Below are 16,671 nucleotides of genomic sequence, written 5' to 3'. Positions count from 1 at the left end.
TGGCACTATCTTATCACAGTGCCCCTGCAGCCGAGACAGAAGCCGGACCGGGTCACAGCTTCCCGAAATCAACTCCCGACTTCCCAAAAAGGCAGTCTAGACCTCCTGCCTCCTCTTCGCCCCAGAACCCCACATTCAGGAAATCTGAACCCCATGACGATTAGCGGTTGTTTACTCCATATCTCACTAAAAGAATGCGAAGCGGATCTCCTGGGCACTAGCCCAGACCATTTCCTATCTTTGCACCTTGAAGCACCATGACAAAGAGCCAAGACGCTCTCCACCACCACCCGTACCGAACCTGATGCCGTCAATTTTCCTCGGATTGTCGGGTCGCTAACTATCCTAAGCTGAGCCGCACGCTGACTGAATGCCCCGGCCGAACCCCCCGGCATATCTAGTCATCATGTCGTTTTACATATAAGATGCCACCCCCCATCGGCTTGATTTGAATTCCGCAGATCGACTTTACTTGGTTGTCCACATCATAATATACCCAAGTCATCTCTTTTACCATCCACCATGTCTCAATCACAATCTGATCGCTCACCTTACTATGACATAGGTAAGTTCACTCATATTTATCAAAATTGGATCGATGTCTAACCTTTACCTCAATAGTCATTGTCGGTGCTGGACCAGTTGGTCTTATGCTGTCAACATGTCTCGCTCGTTGGGGTTATAAGATCAAGCACATTGATAACAGAGCAGAGCCAACTCCGACTGGTCGAGCTGATGGAATTCAGCCGCGTTCTCTGGACCTCCTTCGCAACATGGGCCTCAAGTCCGCCATCATGGCGCATAAGCCAGCTCGTGTTTACGAGGTCGCCTTTTGGGACCCGGCTTCGTCAGGCGATGGTATCGCACGAACTGGCACATGGGCTAGCTGTCCAGACTTTATTGATGCTCGCTATCCTTTCACAACCTTGTTGCACCAGGGTCTGATTGAGCGTGTCTTTATCTCGGATTTGGAAAAGAACGGTGCGCAGGTCCAGCGGCCATGGACCATCAAGAGCTTCACATCTGATGAGAAATCCAACCCCGACTATCCTGTTACCGTCGAGCTGGAGCACGTTGACGGCACAGCCCAGGAGACCCTGCACGCTAAGTACCTGTTTGGTGGCGAGGGCGCAAGGTCATTCATCCGCAACGAGCTTGGTATCGCCGTCCATCACAAGGATCCCATCGCACATGTCTGGGGCGTTATGGACGGTGTAGTGAAAACTGACTTTCCTGATATCAAGGTTAGTTTCTGACTGAACAGCCATCATGACCTTTCCTGCTTGCTGACTCCTATTAGATGAAATGTACCATCCACAGTGAGCATGGTTCTATTATGGTCATTCCACGAGAGGACAACATGGTTCGCCTGTATATCCAGATCGCATCCTCGACTGATTCAGACTGGAACCCCAGGCGAACAGCTACCGAGGAGCAAGTACAGGAGTCCGCCAAGAAGATTCTGCAGCCGTATTCTATTGAATGGGAGCGCGTCGAGTGGTACTCCGTCTATCCCATCGGACAAGGTATTTCTGAGAAATATACTTTGGATCAGCGAGTCTTCCTCGGCGGCGACGCCTGCCATACTCACAGCGTAAGTCTTTCTAACCAGTGCATATAATCTATGCTAACATGGCTGCAGCCCAAAGCTGGACAGGGAATGAACACAGCGTTTCTTGATGCCCAGAACCTTGCCTGGAAGATACACGCTGTCGAGTCTGGATTCGCCAAGAGGGAGATCCTCCAGACATATGAGACAGAACGCAAGCACGTCGCTGAATCTCTTCTCGATTTCGACAACCGATATGCCAAGCTATTCTCTCAAAGACCGCCCGCGGCAGCTGAGGTACAGGCAGCGTCGGCAGGCCATAGCAAGAACGGCGATGTTCAAGAAAACGAGTTTATCAACACTTTCAAAGAGTCGTGCGAATTCACCAGTGGATATGGAGTTTACTACAAGCCGAACGTTTTCAACTGGTCACCCGAACATACCGCACAGTCGCCTCTAATTCATCCTCAAGGAACTAAGTTACGAACAGGTCGCATTTTCATCAACTCAAATGTGACAAGAGTCGTTGATGCCAACGTTGTGCATCTTGAACAGGAGGTTCCTCTGAACGGCGCCTTCCGATTATTCGTCTTCGCTGGTGTCCCGTCAAAAACGCGCCAGGCCCTAAAGGATCTTGCCAGTCATCTTGGTAGCCAACGGTCTTTCTACGCCGCATATCAGAGAGACGATCTGGACAAGGTCTCTTATCATGAAAAGCACCTCCCTCACAGCCGCTTCTTCACCTTGTCCACAATCTTTGCTGCAAAGCGACCCGATATCGAGATTTCCCGCGATGTTCCAGGTGTCCTTGCGCGATACAGGGACCACGTCTATGCCGATGATCGTTCTGATGCCCGATTCGCGCAGGCAAAGGCTGTAGCTCATGCCAAAATGGGTCTCGATGAGGAGCTTGGTGGAGTGGTTGTCGTCCGGCCTGATGGGTACGTAGGTGTTGTGGTCAGCCTTGTCAAGGGTAGCGGAACAGTGGACGCGCTGAACGAGTATTTCTCAACCTTCTGTACCAAGAAGCTTGGAACTACTATGGCACAACTATAAGAATGGACCTACGGCTTTCTGAATGAGTAAGCCCAGGAGTTACGGGAGATATATTGGTTCAATTTCAATGAGTTAGCGAATATAAATGCAAGTTATTAGATTATCCCAAGACCAGTAGACCAACCTCGTTCCATGGAAAAGAACGCCAAATTGGCGTATAATATGCTCTAGCCCCGGGTGTTTTCCTATGATGGACCAATAGAAACTTAGAAAAGTAGCCGCCCCATCAGGCAGGTTCATGTTTGTTGTAAGAAGGCAGTCAGAGCAAAGAAATGCTGGGATGGGCAAGCATTGCTGTCGAGATCACGAGAAACGAAACGAATGAACAAGTCAGCCTACGGCTATTTGGATTAGGTCGTGGGTGATTTATTATTTTGTACCCTAAACATAATCGTCCTCGTCATCCAAAAATGAAGATGTGAACTCCTTGTAATGCAAGTATATGAAATGGAACTGCTTTCATGTGGTATCTCCTTTGCTTTCCCAATAATACAATTTAAACCATTTTCTAGTCGAGAGGTATGTGCATCGACTCTCCAAACGCCCCTGTACAAGATCATACGTTGGTGATGAACCCTTTAGCCAGTGTCATGTTGTCGAACTAATATACTCGCAGGTCAAAATCCCCAGTGAAACCGCCGTTAAGAAGCATGCAGGCAATGCGGATCCGCTGTGCCGGCATGTCAGTTGCAGTGTATGAGTCAATAGGACTAAGGCCTAGCGAAATACACATGGCGTTTGTGATGGTATGAACACCACAGTCGTGTCCGTTGTTCTGCAGAGGAGCCTCGTGAAGAGTGATTTTCCATTCGTCTTGGACGAACTTCTCCTCCAAAACATCCTTGATCCATGCCATGGCACGGTTGGTATAGGCCGAGTTACCACCGGCGTTGATCGAGTCCATATGCGCCAGTGTCCGTTTGGAAGGCCGAATGACAATCAGGGTCCAATGAGAACGCTCGCAGATCGGCAAGAGGATGGTATCAATATCGAGGAAATTCTTCTTCTCAACACCATAACGGCGGAGAGTTCGTTGGGTTGAGCGGACGCCTTGGTCCTGGAGTCGCTTGAAGAAAAAGGAGCCGAGACTAAAGCATTTGCGAGTGCTTTTCTTGACGTCCTTGATGCCAGCGGCTGAGTTGATAGCCCGATCAAGCCAGAGAAGTGATGCATTGACGATCTCATCGTTGAGCCACTCTGTCGCGGAGACTACCTTTGCAAAGTCATGCCTTCGTAAATCAACACCCTCGGCAGACTTCGCAAGGGACTCGGCAGGTGACGCACGGAGTGTCGATATAGCCTTTTGGTGCCATTGTGACGAAACAGGCGCAACAAGTTCCTGGCTGGGCATACGGAGTCCACCAGACCGAGCGAGACGTTCCTCAAGCTCGCGTCGAGCCTTCTCCTCAGCCTCCCGCTTTGCGGCCTCGGCAGCCAGACGGGCCTTTTCTGCAGCCTTTCGTTTGACTTCCTCAATTTGCAACTCTATTCCAACCCTCGAATCATCACTTATTGGGAGCTGTAGCGAAGGAGTATCCAATAGTTCTTTTATGCGAATATTAGGGTCATAGTGGTCCCTTTCCTCCACACGGCGACGGAAGCTATTGGTGAAATTGGATGGAGCAAGAATGCTATCTCTGGCTGAGTTTTCAACTGTGGCGGTCGGGGTATTGAACAATTTCTGCACCCAGCTGGGCCGCTGCTCTTGGGAGCCGTTGTGGTTGGTTCTTCTGGGTACTTCCAGGCCCATGTGAGTTCGCGGTCTTGGGCTGACGGTATCATCGGTGAAGCGCACAGCTTTGGGTCGGCGCGCCACACCAAGGCGCTTAGGGGTGAATGTAGAGGGATGTTTGCGACGAGTTCTGAGAATGGATCTGACAGAACTCAGCTGTTCCGTGGTAAGAGGCGTTGGGCGGATAAAGCTGTTTATGTAACGTTGCGTATTGTTTTGTTCGACGAGTTCTCCAAGCTCATTGAACTCAGGGAATGACCCTGGAATTGAAAGACGCACACTGGAATCAGTATGTTGTTGAGAGGGAAAAATATTCTGTAACTTTTGGCGATAGTTTTGGGATTCAACATAGCTGGGCGCTGGAAGATTGCGAAGTATTGCCTTGATATCAAGCGCAACCCGATCCACAAACGCCTGCGAGACCCCGCATTCATATTCTCGGTGCTTGTTCAATATATTGTTACAAACGAGAGGCAATGCAGGATCCGACATGAAGCATTTGATCGATTCCAAACCAGCAGCAAAATCCGGAGAAATTCCATAATCAAGAACAGAAGGGACAAATTCATTGCTGTCACGAATTCTGACAATTGTTCGAATCTCGTACACTCTGTCCAGGAACTGGAATACTCGTTTAAGTTGCGATGCAAAACGCTCCGTCACGTCGCGGTCATTGCTGTCCACCATACTGGCGCTCAAGGGGGCCAGGTCTTTGTTTGACTCTTCTCTGGTTTCGCGCTCAATACACTCCCAGACTTTTGACAGAGATTTTGAAAAATCCCTGTAGCTTTCCATTAAGACGACGAGTCCATCTCGGTCAAGCCATCGGAGCTCACTATCATGAGAAAGGCCAGCATCATCGCGGCTGAAGCTGACCTGATTTTCGCTCAAGTGTGAGTGGTCCTCAGAGTTTTGATGGGATTGAGGGCGTACTGGTAATGAATTAATGAATACCCTGGAAGTGAGGCCAACAAGAACATACTGATTTTGCTGAGCGCCTCGCCAAGGCCGGCGACGGCAGTGTAAATGCTGGTTATCATCCTGGTGATGGATTTGCCGCACATAGGCTTGTTGGCCAGCTACTTCGTCAAGAACTCTTGCTCCTTGACGAATAGAAACAACAGGGTATGTGGTATTAATGCTGCCTCTTTGCGACAACACCAAGTTCTATCGATCACCTTGGCGCGACTCTTCCCTGTTATCACGTGATATAGATCACGTGAAACGATGAAGTGTCAAAGACAGGTGCTAACAGGGTACGATAGCGGTGAATCACAGGCCAAGAAGTAGCGATTTACAACTGGAATGGCAGATGATAAAAGGCAGTCCTTGGAAGAATGAAACCCAATTGTGAATTGAGTTGATGAATTTGAATCGAGACTGTAGTTGCTGATGATGGAGACAATGGACCGGGTAACCTCAGTGTAGGTATGGACCTGAGACGCGGTAGGTAGGCGGTAGGTTAATGACAATCGCGCGTCGCTACAGTGAAAGCCCCATTCGTAATTGCTATACCAATTTCTTCAATGAGGCCATCGCGAACATGTAAGCCTGGGTATTTGGCGCTGAGGTCGCAGTACGAGTCGTTTGTCTATGTCCGGTGAGGTGAATAGAGATTGACAGTGAAAGAAGTCGAATTGCCTGCAACCATTCAAAACTGCAGGTGGCAGGTCACTACGCGTGCAACTAAACGATGAATGTGGGGCCGACATAGCGTGTGTTATTGGTCAACATAGCCCTTGCTTGGACTTCAAGCTCCAGGCTGTAAAAAAAAGAAGCGCCTAAGGCCTGCTAGAAAATGCCATAGACTGACTTGATTATTTCGTCTTACATTCTGATGTTACGAAGAACGAAGAACAATGGTCTATATGCCTCCAAGTCAACTCCTAAGCGAGTGGTGTAAGTGGTTCGGACTGCACCTTGACGTACATACTAGTCTCATACACATCCGAGATGCAGAAAAGGCAGGAACCGGCACCAAGGGCCTGGGTTTGCGTGATGCATTGGTGGTTGACTCTATTGAAGACAAAGGAAGCCACGCATCAAGTCATAACTTTGAAAGAAAACACGACCCAGCTACCAGTACCTCGGTTCCATCTGAGAGATTTCTTTATTGTCAAGAAGCCATCTGTCCAATTCGCACTAGTTCAGTTTGCGAAGCGAAAGCCTAGACAAAGCTTGGCAATTGTTGGTGGTGATGTTCGCGCCAGACTTTTGAAAGCTTCTTTGAGGGAGGGCTGAAGTGGAGGGCAGCCACCAGCACGTTGGCAAACAAGTTCCGGCAAAAGATTCGGGACCGAAGCCTGCAGCTGAAACTGTTGGCTTCCACGTTCTGACCAGGTTGAAAACTTTAACATAGTTGGGTGTTCAACATTGTCTGTGCCAGGGTCTGGTTAATGTTTGCCGAGCATATCCAACCGTACATAGTAGCTACGTTTAGACTTGGCCGGCACTAGATGTTTGTGATCCAGGGTCTTCTTCAGCCGCAGGCCACTATTCGATATAGGGAAGCTATTTTGCCACGGTGGGAAATTCATGAGCAAAAGCACAAATTTTGCACTTGCAAAAATCTTCTGTATGGACGACCCTGTCTAGTTGTCCTGCGCATATGTTCGGCTCGTGGTAGATGCCCAATACGTAGCTGTAAATAGTCGAAACGTTATCATATGTCGTGGGGGCGTGCGAAACAATGTGATCCTAGTCGACCTTACCGCTCCTTGGGCAATATGTATGCTAGCTAGTAGGTAACAGAAAAGTTAGTCTTCCAAGTCTTAGGGTATAAAAATAAGTAGTCTAGGAACTGTAGCCTAAGAGGCATAAACTGACCTAGTAATTTCTTCACTTATGCTTCCAGTGGTCAATTATTCCGATACCCTCAGGGCTAGGAAACAGTAAGCCTAGGGATCCCGACCATCATTCGAACCATAGGTCGCTAGCGACTATGTATATGAAAGAAACGGAGTTCGTCCGCACGATCATCGTCGATTGTGGAGATGCTTCCACCGATGAAGACCGATCGTGGGAGCAATCTATCGTGCCGGTGATATGTTGTATTAAATGTCGCAGATTCGGCGTTGTCCGTTCACAGGTAGCGTGCCATTTAACTACCTGGTCTCCATACCAGCAACAGATGAGATGACTGTTCACACAAGACGCCATTCAGACGGTGTCTTCTTCTGATGCCTGTCTGGGGCCCGACTCATGTTGCCTGCTGTATGCCAGGTGTATGTGTCAAGTCCCGGGCCGTTGCGGCGGCAGAAGCTTCCTGACGTGGATGGTGTTGCTGCAAAACTGGAGACGTTTTAGACACCGCCAGTATGGGTGTCCCGAGAAAACGAAAATCGATAGTTCCAATTAAAGAACAAAAAAAGCCCGCTCCCATGGCTTCGAAAAAAGTCTTCTGGAACACGTTGAGAAAGGAGGCCGCGGAAACTTGACAGGGCTAGATGGGGTCTGGATATCGATCAGTAATTGGTATTGGTACGGTAGGGTGATGGAGAGAATTGCCGGTGCGACAGCTGAAGTTGTGCCTTTGTGAGTACTGTTACTCTGTACTGTCGCAGGATTTTCCCTCCCTTGTCGGGGATAGCACTCACAATTGGTGGTGAGAGATGGAGACACGGCGAGGCCGGTTGGTGTTGAGTGGTGTCACCTCACTCATCCGGCGGACTAAGCAAGGGTGGTGTGGTTCTTTTCAACGTCGACGACCACTAAGACATGCTATTTCTCGATTTGGAAGGCTTCCAGAACAATCGCCGATGTTAGTAGCAGATTGCTTATTTCTAGAAAGATTCTATCAGAACACTTTGTTATGTCCTTCCGTTAGTTTTCTATCAGGCTTCCAAATCAAGCCACCAACAGACCTCAGAATAGCCAAGAGAAGCATCGGATAACTCTAGCGTCCTCGGCCCAGCTCTCAGATCCATCGCTTATTATTGTTGACGTGGCCTATGCCCCATTCTGTGGCTTTGAGTTGACTGAGCCTAGCTCCCTTTATTCATTCACAACTCGTCGAAATAAGTGTTGTAAGCGCTCCCTGTATCACCCGAAGCCTGACTTGGCTATGTAAGGTTGCACTATACGTCTCGATCTCGACAAGTTCGGATATTGGACACAATCGCTGTGCACTTCTCGGCCTACACCCACTGGTACATCTGTCGACAGAGGGTGGCTGCTTATCTAGCGGTAACGACCTTATTTTTCTGCAGGTAGCTGTGAGTAATTGTGGTAAGACATGCCTGATATCGTACATGACGGTTGCCATTATCTGGCCAGAGTAGCATAGACTTGCCCAACCTGTGTTAGAACGATGAACAAGCCAGATGTCTGAGCATGCACGCCGCAAGTTGCGCTACACTAAGGGAAATATAGAGTTCTTTGATTAGCCCATGCAGAAAGACTCTGTCAACAGAAGTTGTTTTACTCAGCCTAGAAGCAGCGTTGGGGCAAGTGTAATCGTTGGGCCGAGATGGGCCAGCTGCAGCGCGATGTAATGGCACCATGTTGATCATCCCTCACCGGCATCCGTCCCTGGTTGTCCGTTTGCGATTTAAGGGTCAGCTCTGTGCCATTTCCCAGTCCACATTGACAAAAATGGAGGATGGGGTTACCAAGGACCGTTTTGTTGTAGACGATAATGACGGCATCCTCATTCCAATAGCCGCAGGACTCCATTACCCCAAAACCCCTGCAAAACATCAGAGATTAATATCAACGAGAAAGGCATGTTGCGTAGTCACGGACACAGGCTTGTGGGCGTGTATCACTGCCATCATAATCAGCGACAGATCACAACAGCTTGAATCCTGAACTTGCCAGGGTATTGCATCCCAATGATCTCAACTTCTGCAACTGCCTAACTTGTGTGGAGTTTTGTTTGGTCATATCTGGCCCGTTATCCAAACATGAATTGAGAAGACTCGAGTAGCGGCAATTAAGCTCACTTGCGTACCTTTGTGGTGTGCGTTTAGAGCAATAGCAAGTATAAGCAAGCTTCTCTTTATCGCAACAATATGTGCCTGATTCCGGATAGTCTACAACGCCACAGTCGGTGGTCTGAGCATAAATTGTTTGCCGTATTGGCCTCTCACCAAATTATTGAAAAATTCCAAGATGTGAGCGAGACAAAAAACGGTAACGACAAAGGAAATAAGGGCCTCTGTAGAGTTGTGGACGAAAGGAGGGATTTGCGTGTAGTCTGACGGAGGCTCTTGGTGCTTATCCCCGGCACAAACGCGAAGCGAGTAAAGATTTGAGGGTTGTGCCATACTGCCTAGTGACATGTAATAAACTTTGAATCGTTTTTTCCAGGGACCGACAACTTACAGGGTCGATGGCGTTTACAGTCATCCCGTTGCTTTATGCAGTAGGATCGACACACTTAATGATGCTATCGGTAACTGCCACAGGGCCATCGAAGTATGATGTCCCTTGTGTCCGGATAGCAAGCGTCCTTGGCGCTTTGGGGAGACTTCGGATTGCCTATTGCGCGCTGCGTGCAGCAAAGTACCGTAAAATAACAACCAATGAGCATCGTTGAAAGTGCGCATCGCGATCGACCGAGCTATTGTTTTAGCGGCAAAGTCAAGCTGCATTTGAAGATTGAGGGTCCAGTCATAAGGCCTGGCCAACCACGCCGTCTTACCTTTTACAAGGGCAGTGAGAAGTGGAATGTCTATCAAGTGGGAGTTCAAGACGGCACTTGACTGCTAGAAAGAGAGCCCAAGCGCTGATAGTTGGAAAAAAGAAGTTATTCATGCTCAGGCCATGAATATCACAGGAATAAGTATCCTGCCTTAAGGTAGTCAATTCCCTACCGGTAACTGGAACGGTTGAGAAGGCGGCATGTCTTGTCTTAAGATGTAGGCACTAAATCATCACCACCTACCTGCAGAGAAGGTAAAGCATATGTCATTCATTCTGCATAATAGTAGGTCGTATTCCCGATACAGCACCGTTTGCTCTTGCACCGTTTATCGGATGTCACCAAGTGGACTGCACCTACACTTTAAAACGAAGTTGAGCATTCGTCAACTAATACAGCCCCTACTTGAATGATGTGCCGATGGGCAGGTGTGGTGCAGATAAGCTACCCGTAATAGGAAATCAGAGCCAAGCAAGTCTGTCTGTCGATGACGATCCAGCCTGCCCGCTTGTCCTCTGTTACGAAAATCAAGCTCTTGAACTACCTCTAATCTACCGAGGTTACTGTAGATCATAGGGATGTTAATCTTGGGGTGAACATCTCCCGTCGGCGTGTCAGGATAATTATACCGAACTCTGTTTTCAGATCACGAAATACCTTCAGTTTCAATCTCGGGGTCATGATGTAGTGTGTGGATTATACAAAGCTGCATCTCACCACTGCGAGCTGTTATGATGTCAGGTTTCCTCCATTGCAAGACGCAATTGGAGTGAGAGCCGTGCGGGGAACCAAGCCACGATTGGTTCGTCACTTTATCCCCCGCGCACCATTGCATTGCATATTGCATTGCATCGCACCTATTGACAAAGAATCGTCCAAACCGTGCATTTCCTAACGGTCTATTTGCTGTGAAAGATTTGGTTCAGTCATCAGAGAGACCAGGGCGATCGAGATGGCGTGGTCAAGAAAGACAGGTCAGGTCAGGTCAGGTCAGGGAGCAGAAGCAAAGGCCACACTAAAACTTGGCTTGAGACTCACTCCACCTTTTGCCCATAGCTGTCTGTGCCTACCTATTCTAGTGTGCTGCTTCAACTGGCTGACCGGGTAGCTCAGGATGGACACATCAGTTGGCAATGATGTCAAACAATGGCGTACTTCCGAATAACTCTGCGTTCTGGGAAGTTGTCGATTTCCATTTCCATTTCCATTCTTCAGTACCTAAAAGAGTACATCGTTGTCCAGCCTACCTTGATACTGGATTTCGCCCTGTTGAATTCTACCGTCCGGCTACTATCCGTCTCCTAACCTTTTCCAATATTGTACTTCGCGTATTGTGCCAGTCAGGTGCCACTGCGTCACGGTCTGCCGAAACCACCGCTTCCGTAGAGGTATCTAATTTGCCACACTAAGTTATTCCACGCAACAGTGCTCAAATCTCACTCCGTTTCTCTCCTTAATTGGTTAGATACTTTACATAATTCTGATCTCAGCTCAGGTAGCCTTCGGCGTTGTCCGTGCCTGAATTCAAAGAATCGTTTTTTTTTTGTGCCTTGGTTTAAATAAAAATTTCTTTTCTTTGAACCGTGACCCTGAATCAGTATGACCCTTTTTCATGCCCTCCGCGTGTCAGGTTAAGTGTCTAGGGAGCCTACTTTTCGTAGTGTTTGTCATGGGTAAGTGGAGCAGAATATGCTGTGACACTTTGGGAAGTCAACGAGAACAAACACTTGATGCTCTGTTCTGTTCTGTTCTCTAGACCGTTGTACCAAGGGAGTGTATCTGCAGTATCTCTTCTATACGGATAGACAGTCTTCGCAATGGCCATCAATTACAAGGCTGTGCAATTATACACACGTGCCCAGGCCAAATATAAACAAGAGGCGATCAACGGAAGATACCTTAATAAGCACGCCGCCAGCAAAACTGCAATGTGAACCCCTGTTTGTTATTGAAAGAAGGGAGCTTCCAAAAGGCTTCTTTTGCCTCAACGCCAGGCTGAAAACACCCAACCCTCGTGAATATCCGAGCATCTGTGTGACCCCTTGTTAGCCAAGCTTTCCGGCTAGGTGCAGCAGCAGACAGCAACAGCCTCTGCCGATGAGATACCAAACAAGGGGCATTTTGAGTGAAGATCCATTCATGAATTGGCCCGTTCTTTGGGACGGCAGAGCGCTATTGGGTTGCCACAGGGCATCGCTTAGATAGGCCGCCTGCCGTACAGTGCTGCACTGTACAACACAGGCTATCTATTTCCTGAGTCTCAGTACCGGTGGCCACCTCTCACATCCTCGTCGCCTCCTCCCGGCCCCGCCCCTTGACGGTTCTGTCTTCTGTTTGGTTGAAGATGTTCCCAGCCATTGATGCCAGTCTCGGGGTTCTCGTACTGTGACTGGACAATAGTAGGGACAGTACAGTGCACACCTTTAGTAGAGGCAAGGTCCAACCGACAGGCAGACTGGCCTGCCTGCTGTTCATGCTCTGATGGTGATGGGGTCAAGTCGTTCAGGGTGCAGAATTGCACAACGACCTGTGTATCGGTTGGCTACGGTTGCTCCCCTGTTAATTATCAGGGATCACAGTGCTAGCATTCAATTTTGTTCAAACCGTCTCCCGATTGTTTGGTTTGGTTCGGTTTGGTTTCGCTCCCTCCGTCTGGTGACAGATGCAGTGTTATGTTATTGACGTCGTTATTGCTAACCACACACCCGTAGTACCCACTATTCCTTCCATCCCGGCTTCTTTCTTTCTTGTCCTCTCCATCTCCACATCAACCTCCCCACTCTGTGTTGTTTTGTCTCCGTCTGGGCTCCTCTACAGCGCACTAGTGATCCAGGTTGCGAGAGACGAAAAAAAAAAAGTGACTGAAAAACGAGAAGGCGGAGGGTAGACAGTGAACTTTCATCAGGGAGGTTTCCCTTTAAAACAAGCTCAGCCCAATCCTAATCACCATCACCCGCTTCTGGTCGCCTTCCTTTTTTTGGTGTTGTTTCTGTACATCTCAAGTGACGACACACACACACATGCTACCTATCTATCAATCGTTCATTCATTCGTTTGACCGATCGACCTGACCGACCGACCTTCAACTGTCTTGGGTACAAGGCGCACGTTCTCTCTCTCTGTCGCCATTCTTATAAATTGAATCCCGGACACAATACTCCATAAACACTACGTTAGCATACCAGGCCCTGTCCTGTTTCAACTGTAAACTCCTTCCCCCTCCTTTCCTGACAAAGATCCCCAAAAGCCAATACCACCAGACCCAGGTAGCCAACCAACTAGCAGATCTGCCGCCTCGACTCAACTTTAGCGCTGCTCTCCAACGCCGCTCATACGCCCGCCGCACCCACGCTTTCTCGCCCTTTCACCTCCACAGCCTACCTGTTCTGCAACCAGGGTCTGGACTCTGGACCTCTTATTACACTTTGGGTCCCCCAGGTCCGCATTCCTATGATTTAACCTGTCCTTCGCCCAAACCAAACCAAACATCATTCCGCTCTAGACGTTCTGTTATCTTGTCGATAAACTCGCAGTCGGCTACACGCCATCGAACTCTCGTCGTCTTCGTCTGTCCCAGACCCGTGTTCCTCTCTACCCGGTCTTTGCCAAGCCCTCTTGCAAAGGCACCATCCGCAATCCGTCTACGACGACATTCGCCGGCTCGCGGCTCCCACGACCCTCGCATTCCAATACAGGAACTACCCAGCAACCTCTACGCTTCTAAACCCGACGGCCTCGACCCTCTTTGCGCCATCTCCGCTTTTGGACCGATTGTCCTCAAAACGTCACATTGACCAACCTTCAGACGGACTTCTTTGTTGTCACGCCCGATCATCAATTACGCTACCCGTCTTGTCCGTTGTGACATTCTTACTTTTGTTACGCTTCTACAATACCGCAACGATCTTATACTTGAATATTGTCATTTTTGGCAATCTTGGAACTTAATCTTGCCTTCTGATTTCATTCATCGACTCCTCTGGCGGTATAGATTGGCTTCATATCAAGCCTGCGTATCTTCAATCGTCATTACGATCATTCTTCGGAAATTCTTATTTGATCTTAATCAATAAGTTCAAGACATATTTTGACATTGATGGCCTCATCGTTCCTACGGTAGCCTTACATCTAGACTTGACGCCCCTTCCTGCCTCCACTACATGGGCAACTGCGTTAGTTTCTGCGTCAGATTTCCACTACCCGCCCGCCGTACCACGACTCCACTTGGTTTCGCTCTTATTACCTGACCTCGTCCCCTCCCTCCAAGACGCTTCGAGTCTACGATCTGTTTCCTGATTTGATTTATTTATTATTCAATACTTGCTCAGAACGCTTGGATTGACTACAATGATGGGTGTGTCGCGTTCGCGGAGGCAATCTCTTGATTGCCATGCCATACCTCCATCTCCTCAACCATCTTCCGCTTTCGAGGATATTTTCGACGTCGATTCACCCGTCTCGAGACCCGTTAGCGAAGCCTTCATGTCGGGAGCTTCCACACCGAATGGCACAACAAGCTCTCGCCCACCATCGCTCACTGAGATTCTACTCGATGTCGCCTCGCCACCGTGGACTCTGAGTGCTTTTATGGCCTATCTTTCTCAAAATCACTGTATGGAGAGCCTCGAATTTACACTCGACTCACAACGATACGCCGCTTTTTACAACGAAATCATCACCAACAATTCGAATCGCACCCAGGAGGACAACGACCGTGTTTGTGTATTGTGGGAAAAGCTCATGCAGGTTTACATCATTCCTTGTGCTCCTCGAGAGGTCAACCTCCCCGCCCGCATTCGAGATCAGTTGCTCGGCCTCCCTTGCGGCCCTTCTCCTCCCCACCCTGCACAATTGGAAGAGGCTGGTCGTATTCTATATGAGCTTATGAACGATTCTTTACTCGTCCCTTTCCTCCAGTCTGTCGCTCCCATGCACATCGATGGATCCACAGAAGAGCATGGCCGTGGGTCTCGCCGGTCCTCAAATAGCAATACTCGAATGGGAGCTCCCGTTCGATCGATGAACTCAATGCACCATCACCATGAGCCCGAATCTCTGACAGACGACAGCGACTGCAACTCAGCTCCGGGTATGGAACCCATGACTCCCCCGACAACGCCCCCTACTTCCGAATGGGCCTTTACCACTTCTCCCGGTGGTCTCCAACGTGCTGTTGCCGCTCACAACAAGGGCTGGAAGAAGATGGGTGCCAAGTTGGGTTTCAATCGCAAGAGCTCTAGGACACGCTCTGCCCCTACCTCATCACATCCTGCAGAAGGGTTTCATATGCACCACGACTCCTTATGAGGGTCACAGGTCGCGTCATTACCTGAATCGTCCAACGAAGCTGACTGGACTCATGATATTTCAGAAGAAACTCATGAGACGGAAGGCGTTCGTTTCGGTCCTCCTCTGCATGGCACTCTGCATGCAGCAGACGATGGTTGGCACCACAATCCTGACCTCCGACAAGACGGCGGATTTGGGAATGGCACGACCGCAAAATTCGACACCGTTCGTAACGGTGTGAAGACGTCTCTCGTGCAAAAGAACATACGCATGAGAAGACGATCAAACAAGCACCACGATTTCGTCGCTGCTATGCAGCCCATGGCAGGTAAGCATGTTGCTGAGTCACACAGCACTTCTTATCGCCACGATCTCCCACTCTTATCAATATCACCTGTATGCTCTGGAGGCAACGTGCAAGCCACTCAGATTCCAATGGTAGATGTATCCAAATACCTACCCACACCTACTGCAAGCAGTGAGGATTTTGGTTCCCCTTCAACCACCTCGGATCATCAAGCTTTCCGTTACGCGTCTCCTATTGAAGACATGTACGGGTGGGACGCAGAGCTCGACCGCCGCCGATCACCAAGCCGATCGTCGATGAGTTCGAACGAGGGCTGCGACTCCATCGCCCTCAGCTATAGACGAGCGAATGGCAGCAAACATAGCTTGCTACAGCGCGTGTTTCGGGTCGGTTCGTCTACTTCCATGGCTAAGATGGAAGCCGCGACATAAGATGTGGCTTGGACCTCCAGGTTCATCCTCCATTCAATACGTTTTAATTTTGTTTTTATGCTGGACGTTACGTTACGACTTGCATACATGAATTCATCATGGGCCATATTAATGAAGTTGGCCATTCGGGACAGGCAAGGCGTTTATGGCGATACAATTTGGTTTCTCAATTAAAGTACATCACCAGGGCTCAGGGAGGGTTTGTTATTCATTTGCGAGATTGTTTGGCTCTGATGTACGCATCAGGTCTTCCATCCAAGCTTTTTGGATGCTGAAATTGCATTTTCATGGGGCGATAAACGACTGGGGGGACACCAAAACATGTCTTTGGTGACCAGTCTGATGATGACGATAACGGCCTCTTTTTTACAGGCCTAATATGAACGATGGTTACAAAGAAAAGAAAGAGATGGACTCTCGTGTCTAGTTAGCATGATACCCCCCTTCCATCCTAGATAGATGGGAGGGAATCTAGACGTAATGTCTAACAAGAATTGCATTACATTAACAACATTTTCCTGTTCCTTTTCGAGTTTATGATACTGATGCGCCACCGTGAGGACAAAAGATTACATTCCAGAGCTAACCCAACCCAAAGCCACTGGTAACAAGAACACATTGAAACTGATGAGTTGGGCAAGCTCACATTGCCGGAGCAAAACC

General features: G+C 48.9%; 3 protein-coding genes across 3 annotated transcripts; 2 read left to right on the top strand and 1 right to left on the bottom strand.

Moving 5' to 3' along the window:
* The first annotated feature begins 114 nt into the window (after positions 1-114).
* EDB82DRAFT_501379 (FAD binding domain-containing protein) lies at positions 115-2,715 on the top strand. The gene is made up of 4 exons (XM_025736022.2): positions 115-565; positions 622-1,244; positions 1,301-1,594; positions 1,643-2,715. Exons 1-4 carry the CDS (start codon positions 523-525, stop codon positions 2,603-2,605), a joined length of 1,923 nt encoding a protein of 640 aa, XP_025586670.2. The 5' UTR covers positions 115-522; the 3' UTR covers positions 2,606-2,715.
* Positions 2,716-3,206: 491 nt separating this feature from the next.
* Positions 3,207-5,377, bottom strand: EDB82DRAFT_426498 (uncharacterized protein; the record flags this gene model as incomplete). The annotated part of the gene is made up of 2 exons (XM_025736021.1): positions 3,207-5,269; positions 5,320-5,377. The coding sequence occupies 2 exons, from the start codon at positions 5,375-5,377 to the stop codon at positions 3,207-3,209; spliced, it is 2,121 nt and encodes a 706-aa protein (XP_025586669.1).
* Positions 5,378-14,328: 8,951 nt separating this feature from the next.
* On the top strand, positions 14,329-16,008 carry EDB82DRAFT_476047 (uncharacterized protein; the record flags this gene model as incomplete). Its single annotated transcript, XM_065608049.1, has 2 exons — positions 14,329-15,187; positions 15,353-16,008. The coding sequence occupies 2 exons, from the start codon at positions 14,329-14,331 to the stop codon at positions 16,006-16,008; spliced, it is 1,515 nt and encodes a 504-aa protein (XP_065465011.1).
* Between the last annotated feature and the right edge of the window lie 663 nt (positions 16,009-16,671).

Source organism: Fusarium venenatum, assembly GCF_020744135.1.
Source record: "Fusarium venenatum strain MPI-CAGE-CH-0201 chromosome Unknown EDB82scaffold_2, whole genome shotgun sequence".
NCBI lineage: Eukaryota > Fungi > Ascomycota > Sordariomycetes > Hypocreales > Nectriaceae > Fusarium > Fusarium venenatum.
This window is presented reverse-complemented; position numbering and strand designations above follow the sequence as displayed.